Below are 22,061 nucleotides of genomic sequence, written 5' to 3'. Positions count from 1 at the left end.
ATTTATGCATTGCTGAGTGTTCTCAAACTTTCTGATCTCTGGTCATTCCCCTTGTACCCTTAACACTTGGTGAAGATGCCAAAGAGCTTCTGCTCAAGTGGGCTTTATCTTCATCACTTATCAGTTCATTCTAGTAGCTTCATTTTGTAAGGATAAGTTTCTTTAATTTTTCAAGCATAATAACTTACTTTCAAGTCTTTCCCTTTTTCTTTCATTTAGAAGATAACTAAATTCTCGTATCGATATGCAAACTGTAATAATAAGTTTTGGGTCAAGTATGTGAGGAAAATCTCAACTCATCAGCTAACTATTTGAAGAGGGGGAAGCATTTTAATTGCATTTTTAGGTAATTTTATATATTTTTCTTTAATATAGTACCATAATTTGTCAACTGGATAGTTGTAGGATTTATGAATCTTTATGTTCTATTAGAATGTTTTATTCTGACCTGCAATCTGAACATATTTCATAATAGGAATTAAAGTAAGACTTTATGACATCATATGTTGATCTTTTGGAGAATATCAATTCGTTGAATTATTCAGTTCTTCCAAATATTGACACATTTTCTTATACACTATAAAAAATTATGTTTGTTGATGTTAAAAACTAGTCTCAACAGAAAACCTGTAAGTATTAGGTACTGTGATGCTTTTGGTGATGATAAAAGCTACCCAAGATTATATATATATATTTTTGGATTACAGTTTGGTCATTGGCAACATTTAGCATTTAACTACCAATGCTGTTGGTTATTATTTATAAGACAATAGCATAATTTACTCAATTTTGAGAAAACAACTGCCATAAGCTCATAAGGAATAGCCTTAGTTTTTCTGCCAGGCATCCTTTTTGGTAAAAAGTGGAGTTCAGGAAAAAAGCCACTGGTTTGCCTGCAGCTCAGATGGTCAGAGTGCTTCCTTCTCCACAGGCTCCTACTTCAGTGTAGATGTGCTTTATGTGTCCTTCCCGTTCTGTCACATGCTAATATTCTAAAGGTGAGTTTTCAAGAGTTAATATTTAACTCTTTAATGAAGTTGGCATTTCTTTTTATTCCCTCATGAAAGATATTCTTAAACTAATCCAGTGGTTTTCTTCCTCATAGATTTGACGGTAAACAATCCAGTGACTATTGTGAGACTTTGTTGCAATTGCCTTTATATGTGATAGGCCACTACCTGGCGTTTTTACCTAACAGTTGTTTCTGAGCTATCTATGCAAATGTCAACACAGTGAGAAAGACACGGAATGTGTTAGTGTGATCATTGACTTAGTGTTGACATTGCAAAATCCTCTCAAGATTCCTTGGGACCAGTTCAGGGGTGTGCAGCCCACACACGAGAACCACTGATATCTGGGCTCTCTCTACTTTATAATTAGATGGAATTTTGGTGATCACCTGGATCAGATTTCCCCAGTATCATCCTCAGTCTGTGAGCCTCAGAATGTTTTATGTAATTGTGAAGATCACTGCAGACGCCATGAAGTACCTCCTGAATGAGACCCTCTGCTGGAGGGCTCAGGAATCCCCCTCGTGAAGTTTCTCAGCTGATTGAGTTGTGCCCAGTGTCACTGATCTGTGTGACCTTTTTACTTTTACATGGGATAAATTGATCATGCAGAATGACTTTCACACATTTACAACTCATTAAAGAAGAACTTTCAGAGTTATCAGTACACACAGCTTCCTTCTCTACAAGCTTCTTCAACCCACTGTCACACACAAACCTCAGAGCTGTTGAGCAGGGACTAAAGGTTTTTGTGTTCACTGCAAAGATTTGCATGCTTTATCACCTTTCTCAGATCATCCAACCTTTTCTTTTGTGCTCTTGCTCCCTCTGTTTCGCTCACTTTGTCCAATACACATACTTATATCTCACGTATTTTTTTTTATTTTCACCATTAAATGGTATAAATAACCTGTAGTAACTTAAGTTTTTTTGTGGGTCTGGACACTCACCTGTTATTTAAATTTGTTTCACTTAGTGAATGCTACTTAAGCCAGTACTGACTGAATCCACACTTTGTGAAGAGGAGTCTGCAGCACACAGGAAAATCTTGGGGAGGAATATGAACTCGGCTTGTCAAAACTGTCCTCATTATTGGTGGGGGCCCTGGGACCTGAGAGTCAAGTGTGTTACAGTTGACTTTTCTTTTTGGTTCAGGAAATGTTGGGAATATATTCTACAAGATACAAGGGTAGGCACTGGTTTATAGAATAATGTGGTTGTTCCTTGTGGCAGGAAATTCATGAATCAGGTGTCAGAGGTGTAGAGGTATGTCAAGGCAGAATTTCTGAACAGCAGTCAGGTGCTGTGCACAGCCCATCAGCACATGGGAACAAACTATGAGCAGCACCACATGACTTCCAGTGCCATAACCAGGAAGAAAAGACTGGTGCCTCTGCCGTCCCATTCCTTTGAGCTGTGTCCACATGTAAACAGTCTTTGATCCCCCATTTACATGCCCGGTGTCTGTGAGGATTCAAGATGCAGTTTTGTTATACAACTATAGCACAGAATACTTCAAAGTGATATTAGAAAACTATCTTAAAGACAATTTAAAGTTTACGTGAGCAAAGAAGGCTTCAGCAACCACACAATACCCAAAACCAGAAGGGATTTTGAGTTTTGAATTTTGGAACATTTTGGGTTTGGGATCTAGGCAGGTGATGCTAAGCCAGATCAGTACTTTCATAGCATTGCCTTACTGCATTAGTACCCTTTTGCAGTAATTCTTTAGAGCATCGGAAAAAAATAGGGCACGTTGTCTGATTCTTACACTAACTTTTCCAGGCCTCTGTCTAGTTGCAGCTTTGATTCAGGTGAGTCGGCTAGAGTTTTGTTTACTTACAAGAATTAGGAAGGAAACTAGATACTCTTCTTCAGAGAAGATTTTGAGATTACAAAAAATATTTTAGTGTAATGTTTTCTTTCTTTGTCACTGGTATTCCTTGTTGGTGACTCTTAGGTTGTTTCTCACAGCAAAAACATCATCTCACTCATTTTTAAACATTAATTCCTTAAGTTGTACTAGAGGCTTCTGGTAATATAGAATGACAAACAAGCAGATGCAGCCTCCAGCCTAATGAAGCTTAGGATCTTGCATAAGAAAAAGATGGTAAATCATTCAGTACTGTTACAATAAGAGATTTTAACAAAAGTCATAGCCAGGGCTACAGCGGAAAGTCTCATAAAGTCTGGGAAAGCTGTGTATTCTAACAATGGAATTTACCATTCATCCTTCAACCTATGAAATACAGATAAATGGTAATTGATTAACTGAAAGTAATTGGCTTATGTTAGCTTTGTGAAGACAGTGTCCAACTTCAGATGATTGAGAAACTACTCAGTATTTCAGCCTTTCTACTGCTGACATTCTGTATGTTTGCTTATGCATAATTTTTTTTCTCATCAAGTAGCAGAAACTGATTTATTTGGGATAAGCAGTAGACAAAAATGAAACTATTTTTGAGTTGATACTTTCCTATTTTAGCTTTGTAAAAGTACAGCAAATATGTGCAAGCTAAGAAACATAAGGGAAAATCCAAAATATTCTTCAAATAATGAAACTTAGTAGAAAATAAGGCAAGCCTTGTCTCTAATGAATGCTGAGATAAGCAAAACATTTTATTTTTTACTCCTGTCTCTCAACAAGTGATTACTGGAAAAAAAAAAAAAAAATCTGGCTAGATAGCCAGTCTCACACAGTCTTTGGTGGAGATAAAGGAGACCTAACTGGAGCAAAGAAGATGAAGATTGCAATCAGAAGTTGTTTCACTGAAGTGGAAGTTCACTTCAAGGTGAACGAGGAACCTCAGCAGCACGTTTCTCAACAGTGATTCTAACTTCTTTAAACTAATGAATGCTTTGAGAACTTGTCCTACGTTATAACCTTCTTCCCGTACACATATTTAAATAGATTTTGCCAGCCAGAAGCTCTCATTGGAACTCAAGGCAAATTACTGATGAAACTAAAAAGCATTTTAGAATTTATACTATCTTAGGGCTCATACCATAGACTAAAATTAGTTACAGATGGATTAAGGACTTAGCTTTTATTTTCAATTACAACTCAAGAAAAAAAAATACATGTTAGTGTCTTTTATTCCTTAGATCAAAAAATTAAAACATAATAAACTATTAAAGAAAAGGAAGCTTGCAGTCGAGGACGGCCCAAAGCTTTGGGACCCTGCACCCGTGTGGGAGTGAATCATCGGACGAAAGATCTTCCTCTCTGTCTCTCCTCTCTGTATATCGGCCTTTCCAATAAAAAAATAATAAAAATAAATCTTTAAAAAAAAAAAGAAAAGGAAGCTTTTCCTATATTAAAATTGATAACTCTATAAAGTAGAGCCAAGAAACTTAAAGTAAAAAAACAAGTTACAGAATGGGAATATATATTCACAATGCATACAGCTGGCAAATGGTTAGTATTCAGAATATGTAGAGAACTGCATATTGCTAAGAAAAAAATGGACAGCCCAGTGGAAAAATGGACAAAAGGTATAAATAGGATATCAGCCTCATCACGGAGCAGTGAAATACCATTTCAGAACCTACTACCTGACATAAGATTCAAAAAGGATGTGGAATAACAGGATCTTATTTATTGATTATAGAAGTATAAATCAGTGGGTGCCTTACCATAGTGCCAGCATTCCATATGAAATAGTTCAAATCCCAGCTGCTCCACTTCTGATCCAGCTCTCTGCTTATGGCCTGGAAGAGTAAGGGAGGGTGCCCCTCGGAACCCGGCACACACTTGAGAAACCTCAAAGAGGCACATGGCTTCTGGCATCAGACCAGCTCAGCTCTGGCAGTTATGACCATTTGGGGAGTGAACCGTGGATAGAAGACCTTTTCTCTGCCTCTCTATGAAATCGGCCTTTTAATAAACATTAAAAAAGAATACTAAACTCAAAAGGTTATGTAAAATATAAGGTTATTTTTATTGTTAAGTAAAAACGTGTTATATTCAGTGCAAAAACATAAAACAAAGAAAACCAAGGAAGTGAAAAGGATGGGTTTCTGGATAATGGAGTAACCATACGATTAGCATGGATTATGTTCAAGGCATTCGTTTTTATTTTAGGTCTTAGGATTAGGGATATTTATTTCAAAAAAAAATAAAGAGCTATACCTATTTTATTTAAGTGTGACCTTGCATGTACCAGGAAGAGTATTTTGAAATAAAGATGGTTAATTCTGTTGTGCACCTGAGTTTTAACTTTAGAAATGTTTTTTTGAAAGTTCATTGACTACATGGTTAATGAGTGTCAGGAACTAATCCTGGAAGTTGGCTGAAAATACAGTGAAGTAAAATGTGTTTCCTCTCTGGAGGTCCCATAGACTGAAAACAGGTCCTGAAAACAGGCATCGCAGGAAATGGAAGTAGGGGTTGGTGATGCAAAGAAGAGAGCAGCTGTTTCTGCAGCATGCCTGGGACCTGCTTGCAGTCAGCAGTCCCGTGCCTCCACTGTCACCCTCCCCACTCTGCCCACCACTGCAATGTATCTTTGGCAAATGAACAAAATTCAGAAATGAAGAACTGTTCACCAAATTTTTGTTGCATGCTTTCTGCCAGAACCTATGATGCTCATAGAAAAATACAAGTTACGTATTGCTGTTTAGGTTTGTGGAGATAATTTAATTATAAGAAAATTAGAATTCAGAAATAAAAACTAAACTTTTACTCCCCTTACCCCCATAGGTTTTTAAGTTTTACTTTGGATGTCATGATTTGCATCTTTTTATATTGTATATGTTTAACAAGTTATTGCAACTATCATTTTGATAGTTTCATTGTTAATCTTCAGGCGGCAGATATGATACACTACATTAAATAATGTAAGACACAAGGGATAATAGCCCAGTGATACATGGAATCTAAAAAAATTTGATCTCAAAAGCAAAGAGTAGAATGCTAGTTACCAGGGGTTGGGAATGGACTGGAGAGGGGATGGTCAAAGAATACAGATTTTCAGTTGGCTGAAAATGTACTTGAAAATTACTGAAAGAGATTTAGATGTTCTCACTATAAGAAAATAGTAAGTATATGTAGTAATTAGTATATTTATTAGCTTGATTTAGCCAATTGCCAGATAGAAATGTATCAAAACATGCCGTACGCAGTGTGTGTTATAAAACTTTTGTTCATTAAAATAACGTTCAAAAATGAAAATGGGAACATGAGAATTGTGGAAATAACTGAGAAAATGTGGAATGAAGTAGAACACTGGAATTTGGAAGAACTAAAGTCAGTTTTGCTACTGACTTTCAGATTACATTTTAAACAAAATTTAAAAGTGTTTGACTTTTACCTTGTTAAGAAGATAATCTAAGATTTAAGGTAATCTACAGAATTAGCACAAAGCTAAGTATAATTTGCAATTACAATTCCTTTGAAATTAACAGGCATTTCAGTTGTTGCTCACAGCCCGTATGTATTCTTCCTATGAAATTCTTAGTTCCATGCTAAACACCATATTGCAGATGAAAAAGACAAAGTCCATGATAGTAAAATGACGTAAGTGAAATTACATTGAAATAAATCTTATGTGACCTGGACACCTCAGTGTTGCGTTTGACATTTATGTATCTTGATGTACTTACTGTACTTTTCTGATAGTCAAGTAAGTGCACTTTGAATTTTGAGGTGGCAATGTGATCTAGTAGAAACAGCACTCAGAAAAATGTAGACCTGAAGTAAAACTCATATTCAGCTCTACCACTAAACGACTGGAAATTGTAAGATCAACTTGATCATTAATCTTTTGCAGATCATTTCCTCTCATGAAATCTCTAATGCATATTTCAGTTTTAATGTCCTCTGAGCCAAAGCCAAACTGTAGTGCATATGTTCTGATACTTGGGGTATCAGTACATGTAGTTTAGTTAACTAATCGTTAAATATGCTTGGAGTCCCAGATAACTACCTGGCTCTTCTATGTTCCTGGATAACTTGTACAGCATTTACTTATTTTCCCCTGAAAAGTAACCTCCTGAAGGGCGAGCAGCTGTGTGTATACAGTGCAGTATTCTCTAAGCATATCATAGGGTAGGCACTAAATAAATGTGCGCTGAATAGGGGAACATCTGTTTTAGAGATCTGCTGTTGCTTTAGGCTCTTTCTGTTTGCATTGTTTTAGTAGAGGAAATAGTAGAATATAAAAGCAGTTTTAAGTACATGACTTTTTACAAACCTTTTATCTATATATGCCTCATGTGATCATAAAGATTCTTTACAAGCATGTAATATGAACAGCGTCCTTTTCCAGTTACTCATTTGTGTTTATCTTATCAGTAATGGACAGTAGAGATGTTGCATGGTAAGTGTAATGACCTCATTGATTCCTACCTCATTGTAATGAAGCACCGATTCTCTAAGGTCCTAGAGGGATACTACATAGCAGTTCCATGTGTAAGTTTAGTTTGTAAGGGTTTTTTATAATCATCATGTCCTTTATTATTTCTCCAGTTATAACCGTTGGTTATGTCAAGCAAGATCTGAGGATCTGTCTGATATTGCTTCTCTAAAAGCCTTATACCAAACAGGTGAGCCTGAGGATGGTGGGAATTCAATCTTTTACTAATTAAGGATCTTACCCAGCATGCTTTGTGAGAATTCATTCTTCTCTGACTTACCCAATTCTCTCTGAATAAAATGTTTTTGTACCAATGCAAATAGTTTTTGCCCATCATCAGAGCCTTAGAAATAACATCTAAGTAACTAAAGTAAGTGTAGCTATTGACTTTCAGATTACATTTTAAGTAAAATTTTAAAGTTTTTGACTTTTACCTTGTTACCAGTTTTAGAAGGTAATCTATAGAATTAACACAAAGCTAAGCATATTTTAAAACTTTCAGTTGAAACTATGAAAGTTCCAATTTACAGTTCTACATTGCCAATTTTAATTTCTCCCTAGTATCTTTTTTTTTTTTAATTTTTCTTCTGCCTTTGAAAGTATATGCTCCATTAACAAATGCAAACCTTACATAATGGAGACAATGAAAATTGCCAGAGTCCCACTCTTTTACTATTAGATTTTAGAAAATGCTTGCTAATTTTCAGGTTTGAGTTTACTTTTGCCTGGATCACTGATGTTACTTAATTTTGAAGTGAGTTTAAACAAAATACTGTTTATAGAAAAATCTTTGGCTGTTCCTTATCTTGAGATCTTTCAGAAGTCTTATCTGAGAAGTCAGGGTAGTCATCTAAACCTCATGAGGCTTTGAAAAAAAGGTGTTGTTTTCTACACTATAAAACAAATCTGAAGATAAAATTTAAGACAAGTGCTTCCTCCCTTTAAGTCCTTTAATATGTGTGGAACATTATTATACAGAAGAGCCAAGGACAAATAATAGTTTTGGAGTAAAGTTTCTGGGTGCTAATTCCATTTCCTGTCTGTAGGTGTTGATAACTGTGGTCGCACAGTGATGGTGGTAGTTGGAAGAAACATTCCTGTTACGTTAATAGATATGGACAAGGTAAGTCATCACTAGGCTGTGTTTTGCAAATAATGTTAATTTTAAAAAATGGAATGTGAATTTTGGCATCAGATCTTACAGTGTGAGATGAAGCTGAACTGTGCCTCACTGGCAGGGTAGCAACCGTGGGTCTGTGAGTCAGCATGTACGCTCGAATTAGGACTTTGGTTTTTCTCTGTAGGAGAAACAAAAATGCGGGAATGCTGCATGTGATTCACAAAATCACAGCTGCTTTATTTTGGGGATGATGTAACTGGAAAGTGTTTGTTTGGAATCATTCTGTATTACAGTTTTATAATGAAATAATGACTTCTTTAAAAAGTTAATATGAGTTTGTATTAGAAGAGAAGAAACCAGACATGTGAGATGAGATATTTATCTGAGATAGAATAGTTTTTGATCCCTTCATTTTGAAGTAAACAGCAGAAATAGATCATGTCTAAAGTAACAACTATAACTGCTTAGTAAAATATAAAATATTTAGTTGGATAGTAAGTTGTCTGAAAAAAGTGACTCAAAATATCTATTTCACCTTCAGAATTACCTGATAATCCTTGTCAAAGAGAAATTGAAACCATAAAAGTGATACATTCTTTAAGTATGGTAAAAAATTACATACTTAGTGATACAAAAGTAAGCACAATTCTAAGATAAAACACAATATACAAAAGCTGATCTTGCTTCAGCATAGACCCCCAGACTTTTGATTGCTGGTATTTGGCAAAATATTTGTGTAAGCGGTGAATTTGGCACATTATAGGATCGTCTGTAGCCAAAAGTTATAACTTAGATTCTTAACAGGTGAATGGAGTACACCCACAAGGAATGTTCTGTGATCCTTCAAATTTATGGTTTTATAAGCCAATACTGTAGACAGATGTTTATGATATGAACCAATTGGAGAAAAAGTGGTAACATAAAATGTGTCTGCACTAATCTTAATTATTTGTGTGTGTGTGTGTTTCTTGGAACCTCAAAAGTAAAAACTGGAAGTAAAATATCAGTGAATTTTATGGTTTGAAGGAGAATTTATCCTTCGCATTTTTCTGTCATGTGTCTGTTCCTTCGATAGCACAAGCTTAAATTATAGATAGAGAATTTAAAACCACAAAGGGGTATTGTAATAGTTGTGAAGTAGGAATGGAGAATGAACATAAGGAGAACAAAAAAAAGGAATCCAGTAAGAGGAGACGTCAGGATACAAATATACACACACGCAACCAGAGGACAGGCATCTGTATTTCTGTTTATAATCGCTTGTTTTATAGTTTTAATGATTATGACATTCTTTCTGATCATCAATTATGTGATTGACACCAATGAAAACATAAATCCCTACTCTTGATTTTGGTGTGTTGGCCCTGGGGTTCTGAGCATTCAAGGTATTTCATTTCATATAAATTAATGAGATATATTTTTAAGGACCAAATCAGGTAACAGCTGGGAAAATGCTGTATTTTCTTAAGACCCTGCTCTGTTTGCCCTGATAGCAGCAGTTGGATTCTAACCCTTATTAATGCCAGGGACTCACCAGAGCAGGAATTTGAAAACAGCATTGTAATCCTTCAGTTATTCCCTCTTTGAGATTTCCTCTTTGTAATTGTTTACAGCTAAATCACCGGGTCATTCTGGCCCTTCCCATATTGTATGTTTTGTCTTTCGTGTTTTTCTTAGATTTTTTGCTTCTTGTAATGAAGCGTTTCTCTAACTTACCTGGGTTACTTTCTAGAACCTTTCAGAGCTGCCTATCTTGTCATTATGTACTGACTAGATCCGTTGTCAGTTTCCTCATACAGATCAGCATTAAAATTGGCCCTTGCATGAGTCATGTAGGCCACCACTCATTATATGCTTTTTTACCAAGTCTTATTTATGTGAGAGCCATGAGTCTATTTCTGAACAGAAGTTGCAGACATTTTTCATTGAATTCAAGCAGAAACTTCTTCAAGAAGTTTAGGGGTTTGTAACTCTACTTCTAATGATTCTGATGTCATTATCCTGAAGGAGAAATGATATAGTTAACCCAAGAACATTTTCCATTATAAGAAGTTACTCCATGGGATATGGACTAATTGTTCTCCTCCATCACTTGGAACAAGAGTGAAGGGGATTTTACTGTGGCATTTCTGAGGATTGTTACACACTGAGGTGGTTCACTTTTCCAAAGATCTTAATGGAAATTGGTGCTCACATCAGCCTAAGATGTGCCTCTGCAAGGACCGGAGTGTAAATTACTCTTCTGGGCTCTGTCTTGGCATCTGTGAAACAGACTGCTGTGCAACATAATGTTAACCTTTACTGTTCTTCTTTCAGGCTCTCTTATATTTTATCCATGTAATGGATCATATTGCTGTGAAGGAATATGTGTTAGTATATTTTCACACACTAACCAACGAGTACAATCACCTGGACTCTGACTTCCTGAAGAAACTCTACGATGTTGTTGATGTGAAGTAAGTAAGTGATTTTTGAAAATTGTAACAAGGAAAGTCGTTTCTTTCTTTCTAATTTTCTGTGAAAGGATATAGCTTGTAACCTAGTTTTTGAAATACACAGATTAGATACTGTAGTCATAGATGGCCCTCCTTAAATTCAAGCATTTTGTAGTAAAGTAAGTTTGTATACTTATAGTATAAACAGTTCTCCTCATTTTTTCTTTTATTTATTTTTAGCTGAAAGAGTTATGGAGAGAGAACAATATCGTCCATACACTGGTGATTTCCCCTCCTGGCCACAGTGGCTGGAGCGGGGCCAGTCCAAATCCACGATTCAGTAACTTCTTCTGGGACTCCCATGTGGGTGCAGGGACCCAAGGACTTGGTCCATCCTCTGCTGTTTACTAAGACCATTAGCAGTGACCTGGATCAGAAGTGGAACAGCTAGGACTAGAAGCATTTCCCAGTATGAGGTACCAGTTCCATAGGCAGGGGATTAAGATGCTGCACCATTACACTGGCTCTTTTTTGCCAATTTGGAAAAGATTCAGAGTGATTACAAATTTTATGTATAAAGTAATAGATATACTACCTTCTGTTTTTATGGTGTGTCACACTTACCAAAATACTTTTATCCATAATTTTCATCCAATAATCCATGGATTTGTTAGCAGAGATTCTGTGTGTGTTTTAAAGATAGTGCAATATTAACATTCTGAAGAGTAAGGTATATTGCCCAAAATTTTACTACAGTGCCTGCAGAATTTGGACTTCAGCCCAGAATAGTGACTTGGAAATAGAAAATTATTTCCCTTAAATCCCATTTCCTTTGAAATGATAATGGAAATTTTAATGGGAAAATACATGAAACTCCACAGCAAAGAACAAACGCAATGTTTAATATTTCTTTTCACTAATATGTTTCCTGAAGAGAAAAGGCACTCCACCTTCTGGGCAGCTGTGCTGTAATTTGCAACATCACAATGTTATTAGGGATTGTATTTTTAAAAATTATCTTACAGTTAAGTTACAAAGAAAGCAAATTGGTAGAAATTTCCAACTATCTTATTCTTCTCATTGAATCTCATCCTATTTAGGGATACTAATGTTTTCATTACTCAGTACCTTTCCAGCTTGCCTTGGATATTATGTTCCTGTGCTCATTTATGTGTCAGGAAAACTCACTCCACTGTAACTGTACTTATACTGCTGATCAGCTCTTTAACTTGAAACAGACCTCAACTATAAACATTTTCTCTGAAATTCCTTCCAGTTAGCGATAGGTGCCCCATTGTTATTATTGAACCTTTGGAAAGCTCTCATGCCTACCTAGAGAGGAAAGGTAGAGTAGGAATTGACGGTGGGTATCTTGAGCCAGGTAGCCTCACGACTGCTCCTGGCTCTGCCACCTACTGCCACCTCTGCCACCTACACTCCCTGACTTGGGAGTGTTGAAAATAGAAGCAGTGAAGCACTTAGCTCATAGAATTGTTATACAAATCAATTGAAAAACCTTCAAACTATTTCTGGGATGTAACAGCTTCTATAAGCCATGTTTACAGAGTTCATGGAAAATGCATGTTTTGAAAAAAATTATGTGTGAATTTCAAAATTCTTTTGCATCAAAACAGCTTATCTTTTAATGCCATGTTCCAAAAGCTTTTTGAAATACCTTCATATTTGTTACCAAACATCAAGTTTTAGTTTCCATTTTTTATATATCTAATCCTAAAGATTCTAACACAGTTTTTAAAATGACACACAATCTGCTTTTAAAGTATTTTCTTAACTTTGTTCTACCTACAAGTGGCTCTCTTGTAGCCAACAGGAACATATCTCCTATAAAACAAATACTTTAAGTAATAATAGTCTCTGAGTTTTTGCCAATAATTTAATATACAAACTGGAGCACGTTTTAAAAAACATTTTTCCTCCATATATATTTAAATTCACAAGCAAAGAATTTTCTTTGGTGGTTTCAAGTTTTAGGCATGACTTACACCGACCCTTTTTGTTTGTTTATTAGGTACAAGAGGAATCTGAAGGCTGTTTATTTTGTTCATCCAACATTTCGTTCAAAGGTACAGTGTTTTAGTCTTTTGACTACATCTTGAATTTTAGTGTCCTGCCTGCTGAGTATACTGTGATGTATTTCAGTATCTTCCTTCTTGCTGCCGCCAGTTTTAAGTTAATTTCTTCATTTGCCCTCCTTTTTTTAAGTGATCCGAGTGTGATCCTGCTGTTTTGGCCATCTGTGACTTCACTGTCTTTGTGGACAGCCTTTCTAAGCTGTCAACTTTGCTGTCCTTCCTCTTTGTGCCCTTTGTCCACTGTGCTCGAGGTGTCCACCAACAGCTCCTACTGTTGGCATGGGAATATTCTCCCTCCTCTGCTTATAACTAACTTCTGCTTATCTTTCTGGTCTCAGCTCAATGACTTTCTACAGAAAACCTTCCCGGCCAATCCTACAGCTAGAGTACTCCTGCCTTGTTCTCCCTACGATTCTGTAGTCTTCTGCTGTTGCAATGTTTTTATTTGAATTACATTTTAATTTCTTTAATTGTGTGTTAGTTTGCAAGATCTGAGGGCTAGAATATAGCTATCATACTACTATGTTCACAGAACTAAATCCTATATTTTGGCGTCATCAGTACATAGTCCATTAGTTCTTTTACTCTTTCTTGCTTTTGGGATAGTTGGGGGAGGGCTGTTTATTTGAAAAGCAGGTGTCAGAGAGGAACCAACAGAGAGAGATCTTGCATCCATTCCTTTACTTCATAACTGTCTACAGTGACTAGACTAGGGATGAGCAAGGCTAAAGCTCAGATCCTTGTCTCTCTCATGGAGGCAGGGGCCATTTTTGAGTGCTTTCCCAGGCACATCAGCAGGAAGCCAGATTGGAAGTAGAGGAGCCATAACTCAGACCAGCACTCTGTTATGGGATGCTGGTATGGCAAGCACAAGTTTAACCCACTCTACCACATGCTAACCCTTCATTCTTTCCTTTATTTCTTCACTGTCCAGCCTTAGCACAACATTCCAGCACTATACTCTTCTCTGTTAACTCTTTCACCACACCTCCCCATTAAAACCTAAACGTAGCTAATTGATTGTTCTGCTTTCTTCACTCTTATATCTGGGTTGCTGAGCACTGATGGAGAAATCCAGAGCCACAAGTATTTATGTGCCTCGGCAGGCTCATGAGACTTTCTCCGCTGGAGATCCTTTGATGTTTCACTGCATTGTGTCTCAGCATCATCTCCGTTCTCCTCAAGTCCATTTTACTTCAGCAGATGAGCTGCCCTGTTCTTAACCAAGAACAAAGAAACCACATAGAAACCACCGTTAAGAATCTCCTTCTTCCTCATTCATCCCAAGTGCATCTGCCATCTCTTCCTATCATTGCCTCCTTTATTTCTGTCACAAAAAACAGTGCTCATTCTCTGCCTGTGCTCTGGACCTGGTAGTAATGACAATAGCTAGCCTGTTTTGAATACTTAGCATGTGCAACTTTTCACAAGCATTTTCTTGTTTTGGCTCTACAGTAGTAAACTGGTGGAGAGTGGTAAGACTTCCATTCTACAGGTTACAGAATTGATGCTTACCAAAATTACTGAGCTTCTCTAGAGTAATTCATGGTGAGTAGCAAAGGCCCAATTTGAATTTTGGCATTTTAATATCAAAGCCTTCAGTTTTTAACTTTGGAATTTGTCTCCATTTCCTGAGGGCATTTTCTTCAACAATTAGCGTCTTTCCCTCAGGTAGATTTAAGGCATCTACTCTTTTTTTTCCCTTTACAAAAAAAAAAAAAATTGGTACAAATCATCTTTTGTGCTCAGCTGTCTCCATTTTTCATAGGTGTTAAGTCATTCCATTTTAGTTCTAGTCACACGGCACTGCTGAAGCAGGCAATTCACATCAAAATCTCCTATAACCTAGTGTTACTAAATCCCACAGACACTTCTCTGTCTTGACATTCCTGCTTTCTTTACGGCTGTCAGGACAGTCAGTCACTTCTTCATTGAAACGCTTGGTCTTGGCTTCTTTGAAACCCTTCCTGCTTGCTCTTACTGCTCCTGCTCAGTCATCTCCATCCTTTCTCTTATCCTTTGAGGGTTAGTATTTTCAAGTCCTCTATCCCCAGCTTCTGTACCTTTTTGATTCCTGTGTCATCAGTGGCCTTTTGGAGTAGATGTAATCTCCAGAGACCATGAATTCAAAATTCAGATGATTTATGTTTCTGTCCCAGCTCTACAAGTATCAATTTATCATCTCAGTAATTTTAATTTCTCTGTGTTTTTATTTTATCCTCTATTTCATGAAGATAATATTAATAGCTGCCTTGTAGGCTATTGGAAGGATGAAATAGCTTCCAATAATAATAATACATATAAACCAGCTAAAGCATGCAATGTCAAGTGAGTAGTCAAATACTAGCTATCATCATCATCATCATTCCTGGGCTGTAGACCTGCATATTGAACTGCTGATGAGATATCTTGACTCTGATGTCTTACAGGCCTCTGAAGCTCAGCATTTTAAAACAGAACTACTCATATCCTCTCCTACCTACTCCTATAAACAACTTTGTGTATTCACTATCTTGACACATGTGATCACTGCCTACCAGGGGTCTGAGCCAGAGACCAAGAAGATCTCCTGAGTCCTTTCTCTGCTCACGTCTCACCACATTTATTGCACCAATTCTTAGTCTTGCTCAGCTCTGTCTACAACTTTATTTTTTCCACCTGTATTGTAGTTTATCTCAGGTCATTTTTAACCTGAGGTTTAATCATGCATTTACTGTTGTATTAGGTAAGTTAGGGTGAGAGAAAGAAGCAGGTTAGGCATGGTTTCCAGGTACGTCAGATATGGGGATTGTGGGTTGAGATAAAGATGAGTCAGTATAGAGTAGATCGACCTTAACTCTGTAGACGTGTTAATGGATAAAATCAGAGAGACTTGAAAGAGAGCAAAGAAGACAACTAACAACCCCTAGCATAAGGAAAGGTGTCCAAGAGTAATGTAAAACTAACTAGGAAAAGCAACATAGACTAATGCTGTGGGAGGCACTGTCAAGCAACAGCTCTTCCAGGGACTATGTGGAAAATAAGATATGTACTGAAAGGCCTTCATTATATTTCCTAATTAAGAGAAGAGTGAAGATATCAGTGAGATAGTTGTTGCTACTGTGGAATTTCATATTGTTTAAAAAATTACCCAATTTTCTCATCCAGGTGCCATCATGAAAATTTTCTGAGGTAGATTAAGTAATTTTTTTAGATTATAAATTTAGATCAATTTAAAAGCTAATTTCTGAATTTTGTTTCTTTTTTGTTTATATAAAAGGGAAACTGAGAGCAGGGGCAATCACCCTTCTGTTTGGATGAACACCCCTCCCCAACACCCTCCCCAGTTCCCAGCTGTGCTGAGCCAAACCAAAGCCAGGTGTTGGGAATACAATCCAGTCCTCCTGTGTGAGTGAAATGGCCTGAAATGAGCCATCACCTGCTGCCTCCCAGGGTACACATTAATGAGAAGCTGGAAGCAGGACTGAAGCTCAGATGCAAACCCAGGCAATTCAGTGTAGAATGAGGGCTTTCCCAGAAACATCCTAGTTGCTACACCAAATGCCCACCAGTTTTTAAAAATATTTGTGGGAACACTGTTTAGCCAAACTTTAAAAATGAGCTTTAATGAATGACCCTACTGTTGTAATAAAATGGGGGGAGGGGGAAATAGTGGGGAATTAGGGAGTGAGGAAGGAGAAAAGCTTGGAAATCCAGCGAACCCAAAATTTGTAAAGAAAAAAGATTTTATGCTTCATGTTTACAAGAGTGTCCTTTTTTCTTTTTTTCAATTTCTGCTTATGACTGAGCACACAACTCCCAGCTAATGACTAGCTAGGAAGGAGAGAACTTTGAATATCTGTGTGTTGGTCACTGTCATAGTACCACATGATCACTTCAGCAGCCTAAAATGACACTTTATGCTCTACAGCAGAGTTTAGAGAAGCTTTATAAATGGAGTGAACCAGTCGACTGAGTGAGGGAATACCCTCCCCTCTACCTTAGTCTTTTTCTAACCTACCTCCCTCTCTTCATCCCTTCACTCCACTCCTTTCCTCTGACAAACAGGCTGGAAATTTTCAAATGTTGATGTTCTCAAAGGATATCTACTTTAAAATCTTGGCTGTTGATGGTGAAACTAGTAGAAATTTAAGGGTATTTGTAAACTATGCGTGAATTAAATGAATTTCATTGTACTGCCATTAGAATTGATTTTTTAAATTTAGTGAAATGAAAGTATAATCATAGAAGAGGTAATAAAGAATGCACTTGGGGGAAAAAAAGTGGGGCTTTAAAATGGTGACAGGAAAATATGTATCATGAGCCCGTTATGGAAAGGGCTTTTTCTGCTTTTGGTTCAGTTAAGTTCTAAGTATTTAGTGTTCTCAGGTAATGTATACTGTTAATATTCCCATTATTTTATTGTATTCTGTTAGTCATTTGTCTTGTTTTTAAGATTGTTTGTTTGAAAGAAAAAGAAAATGGTTCCATCCACTGAGTCAGTCCCCAAACGGCCACAAGAGCCGTGTCTGGGCCAGGCTCCCACACATGGATATAGAGTCCCAAACACTTAGGTCATCTCCCAGTTCTTTCCCAGGCACATTAGCAGGGAGCTGGATCAGAAGTAGAGCAGCCAGATCTTGAACTGGTATGCAGACAGGATTCTGGTGTCACAGGCAGAGGCTTAAAACACTTGTGATACCACAACACCAGCCCCATCTTATTTTCTACATAGGAAGTAACGCGTGACCCTTTTCCCCAATTTCATCATCCCCTTGTGTGTGTGTTTTATCCAGTAACTACCAAGCTTTTTCTTAGTGGAGGCAAATAAAGATTAGTCTGATCTTGAGTTTGTGTTTGCCAGATATATGCTTTCACTACTTATTTACAATTACAATGAAAATAATAGAAGGTTCAATTCAGCAAGAAGAAATTAAGGCAACTAAATTAGGGAGGGATAAATAAAAATTTTATTCCCAGATGACATACCCACTGCTGTAGTTCATCCTATGTGGTATCCACAGAGAAGCAACTGAAACTAATGAATAATTTTTGTCAAAGCTTCGGAGTATAAAAACCAGTATTAAAAACCTAGTGTATATGTTAACAACAAACTGAATTTTGAATAGCAGTAGCATTTACCAAGCATGAAATATTAAGAACCCAACAATAAATCTGACAAAATATGTGAAAACCTTGCATGTTACAGTTTTGAATATTACAAAACCCTGATGGAAATTCAAGAAATTCAAAAAGACTTAAGTAAATAAATACTGTATCTGTGCATTGGAAGATTTCTATTATTGTCAGTTCTTACTACATAATGCAGAATTAACTCAAATACCAGCCAGAATTTTAGCAAGTCGTTTTTGTCTAAATTGAACACAGTTCGGAGACCTGCTTTTGAAATTTATTCTGAATTTTTTATTTCTGAAGACAGTGATATACTAATGTCAAGATAGATCCAAGGAACAGAATGAAGATTTACATGTGAAACTTAAACTTCAAGAAGAAAATTTATCAAAAACTCTGTGACCTCAAATTGCACAAAGATTTCTTAGAAACAAATTGAAAACATGGAAGAAATTGGTCTTCTTCAAAATTTAAAACATTCTCTCCCTTTGAATAGATGGTCTTAGGAAAATGAAAGAAACAAAGTGTAATCTGAGTATATAGTTATAGAATATATATCTGATAAATGACTTATTTCCAGAACCTAAAAAGAAATTTTAAAAACCAGTAGTAATAAACAACTTAGTTTAGTAATGGGAAAAATATTTTCACAAACACTTCTTCAAGTAAGATAGATATCCAAAAATAATAATAGAAAATAGATTTACAGATGGCAAATGAGCACACAAAAATGTGTTCAATGTAGTTATTAGGGACGTGCAAATTAATAGTAACTCTCATACAGTACTAAGCAGAATGTTAAATGCTGTAGCAACCTTGGCAGACAAGGTAGCAGAGGGTGTGTACCTACTATGTGATACTGACATGTCAATCCTAAGTGTTTACGACAAATGAGAACATTTCCACGTAAAGACTGGTACAGAAATTTCATACCATTGTTTGTGATAACAAAAAACTGGAAACAAGACAAGTGCCTATGATAGGGAGCATTAGTAATCCAATTGTGTTATATTTATACAACAGAATACTACTCACCAATAAAAAGGAATGGCGTTGATATAGGGAACATTGTATGATTCCATTTATATAAAATTAAAAGGAATACATGCTACTGTACAGTTAGAGAATGAGGAGGCTAGAGGGAGAGGTTGATAAGTATGTCTTTTTGGTTTTTTTTTTTTACAGAGATGGTTGATTCTTTGGCATATACATGTGTCAGAACCTGCCTCGTGTATTTTTAATACCCAAAGTTTATCACATTGATATGGTATATTATACCATACCACATTGATATTGGTATATTATACCTCAACAAAACTTTTTTAATGGAATGTAATCTACCAGAATGGCTAGATTCTGAAGACCGACAGTGCCAAATATTTCCAGTGTCGGGGAGCAGCTGGAATTCCTCAACATTGCTGGTGGAAATGATAAACTGTATCACCATTTTACGAAAAATTATAGTAATTCCTTTTTATTGGTTAAATGTTTACCTAGCTCATGAACCAGCAATTAAACTGCTAGATCCAAATGAGATGAAAACATTGGCACACAGAAAGATTAAGATAAGGATGTTCATAACAGCTTTATTCATAATAACCCAAGCCTGGGTAAACCTCAGATGTCTCAACAATAAGATTATTGAGCCTAGTATCTTCTTCTGATAAGATATTACGTAGGAGAAGGAAAGATCATACTACTAATAATAACATCAGGAGCATGGATGAATCTTTAAAAATTACGATGAGTGAAATAAGCCTTACAGAAGAGTCCTGCTGAATGACTCATGAATGTGGCTTCTAGAGCAGGTAAAAGTAATTCATAGTAGTAGAAAATAAAAGCCGTGTTTGCTTCTTGAGAGTCAAACCTGAGAGGAGAGGGACGTGAGGAAACCATGTAGGATGATGACAATGCTCTGTACACTCATGGAACTTCCGCTTATACAGATGTGCACATCTGTCCAAATTGCAAAAGTAAACTTTACATCTGCACATTTCACTGAATGTAGAGTTTGTAGCAAAGAAACTAAACATACTGAGCTTCAAAGATACAGACGCTCTATGAAACTTACTGAGAGCTGCAGTTTACTTTGAAATGCAACAGAAAAGGTTGGTAAATGGACAGAGGGATAGATATGTAATGGAGAAGCTATAAAGACAAGGTTAAAGATTGTGAGGTGACTATTCTGTGTTGACTGAAAAAATAATTCAACTTTAGTGAATGGATTTTTTTACAAACAATATACTAACTTTATTTTTTACTGTTACACTGTATTTATGAAAATACAGAACCACTGTATAGCAAGATCTAACTTTATCCTCTGTAATGTCTGCTGCCACTAGAAAGTGAAAATAAAATTAAATAAATAAATAAATAAATAATAGCCGTCTTACTGTGACATCAGTGGAAAAACATGACCAACATGTTCAGGGTGAAAGCCATTAGCTTGGCTCTCACGCCACTGGACTTACCTCAGATAAGAGTCATTGCAAATGTGGTGTTGAGGCAGAGGCTTGGAGAACAGATGGACAAAGTAAAAGCCAGTGCACATGTAGTATTTATTCACAATTTAGGGACATGAGAAAAGGATGGGGTAAAAGAGGGGACTGAGAATAAAACCCATTTGGAATAAAAGTCACTTATTTTATATTAAAAAGCCACAAATGGAATTTTTCTAATTATACTAGAATACCCCACCCAAATGCTATTAAATTGACTGCTTGCATAAATCACCACTGTTGTTATTTTTTGAAGTTTACTAATAGGATGCAAACTAACAGAATTCAAATCCATTGTTATTGTGGCTCTGGCCACACCCAAGTTCACATATGTCAATTGCCTTTTCCTAGTTTATCTTGCTTTGTAATTCTTTTCCTTGGCTTTACATTTGTACAGAGTTCAGTGAGAAATCTCTAATATTCACAAAATATCTTAAAATTCATTTTCAGAGTGTTTTAGTGTATTTCAGCATAGCAGGTAAAAATGCAGGTTTACCTAAATTAATGTATAGGTGGTCTCTGAAAAGTTCTTGGGAAATGCATATTATGAAGAAATTGCATGTATTTTCAAATTTTTTCACCAAAATAAGCTATATTCTCATTTTCCTAGAAACTTGAAAGTTCCCTGGTAATATTTTAACTTATGTTGTAAACAATCAAAAAGTTAAAGCTAAGCTATGTGACATTCAAATTTAAGAAAGAAAAAGTGAAGAAAATGCCATTAGGTCTCCCTGATCAGGAAACTTTTAAGTGGGTTGCCACTATGTCTACCTGGAGTAATTTTCTTCTGCTAACACCTGGAAGATGTAAACGATGTAATGATGGGATGGAGACAATGCAACAGAATATGAAATCTATTTTATATTTACTGCTTGAGTCCCCAGCAACCTAGCAATAGCAGAACTGACAACACAGGAGGAGTTAAGGAAGGATCCGTTTTGTTTTGTTTTGTTTTGTTTGTTTTGTTTTGTTTTGTTTTAAGCAAAACCTTTGTTTCAATAGTATTTTGTCTTCTATTAGGTAATGCAAGAATCTAGTATAAAAATTTAATATCAAAATGAGTAAAAAGAAATAACAGAATTTATATTTCTACCAAGAGATTTCTTTTGCTTAGCTGTGAAAACACCCAAGTTGTTGATCGTTCAATAAATGTTTCTCTTTAAAGAAAAAAAAAAGAGAGAGAATATTGTTTCTCTTATAAAGACAGCTCCTTGTCCTTAGCCAACCCAACCATCCCTCATTCTTTTATCACGGCCATCAGATCTGTATGTGTAACATGTTCAAAAGTCCTATGGTAGAACTGTGTGAGAGGAACCTTAGAGATCATCGGAATTTAACTTCCATAAATGGAGAGGCTGAGGGTTTGACAAAATGCAGTTTTTGTTTTTTTGCTATAAAATGAAGAATTATTAAGCCACTCCTAAATAGGGCTACCTT

General features: G+C 36.2%; 1 protein-coding gene across 4 annotated transcripts in view; it reads left to right on the top strand.

The window, feature by feature from the left end:
- GDAP2 (ganglioside induced differentiation associated protein 2) overlaps positions 1 to 22,061 on the top strand; it is a 60,735-nt gene that overhangs the window by 27,948 nt on the left and 10,726 nt on the right. For all 4 annotated transcript variants that reach the window (XM_040999245.1, XM_040999246.1, XM_040999247.1 and 1 more), the window contains exons 9-12: positions 7,480 to 7,556; positions 8,413 to 8,489; positions 10,803 to 10,942; positions 12,951 to 13,005. In XM_040999245.1, coding sequence (XP_040855179.1) covers positions 7,480 to 7,556; positions 8,413 to 8,489; positions 10,803 to 10,942; positions 12,951 to 13,005 — 349 coding nt within the window. The remainder of the gene's footprint in view (positions 1 to 7,479; positions 7,557 to 8,412; positions 8,490 to 10,802; positions 10,943 to 12,950; positions 13,006 to 22,061) is intronic.

Source organism: Ochotona curzoniae, unplaced genomic scaffold (assembly GCF_017591425.1).
Source record: "Ochotona curzoniae isolate NIBS_2020 unplaced genomic scaffold, NIBS_Ocur_1.0 scaffold_1037, whole genome shotgun sequence".
NCBI classification, from domain to species: domain Eukaryota; kingdom Metazoa; phylum Chordata; class Mammalia; order Lagomorpha; family Ochotonidae; genus Ochotona; species Ochotona curzoniae.
This window is presented reverse-complemented; position numbering and strand designations above follow the sequence as displayed.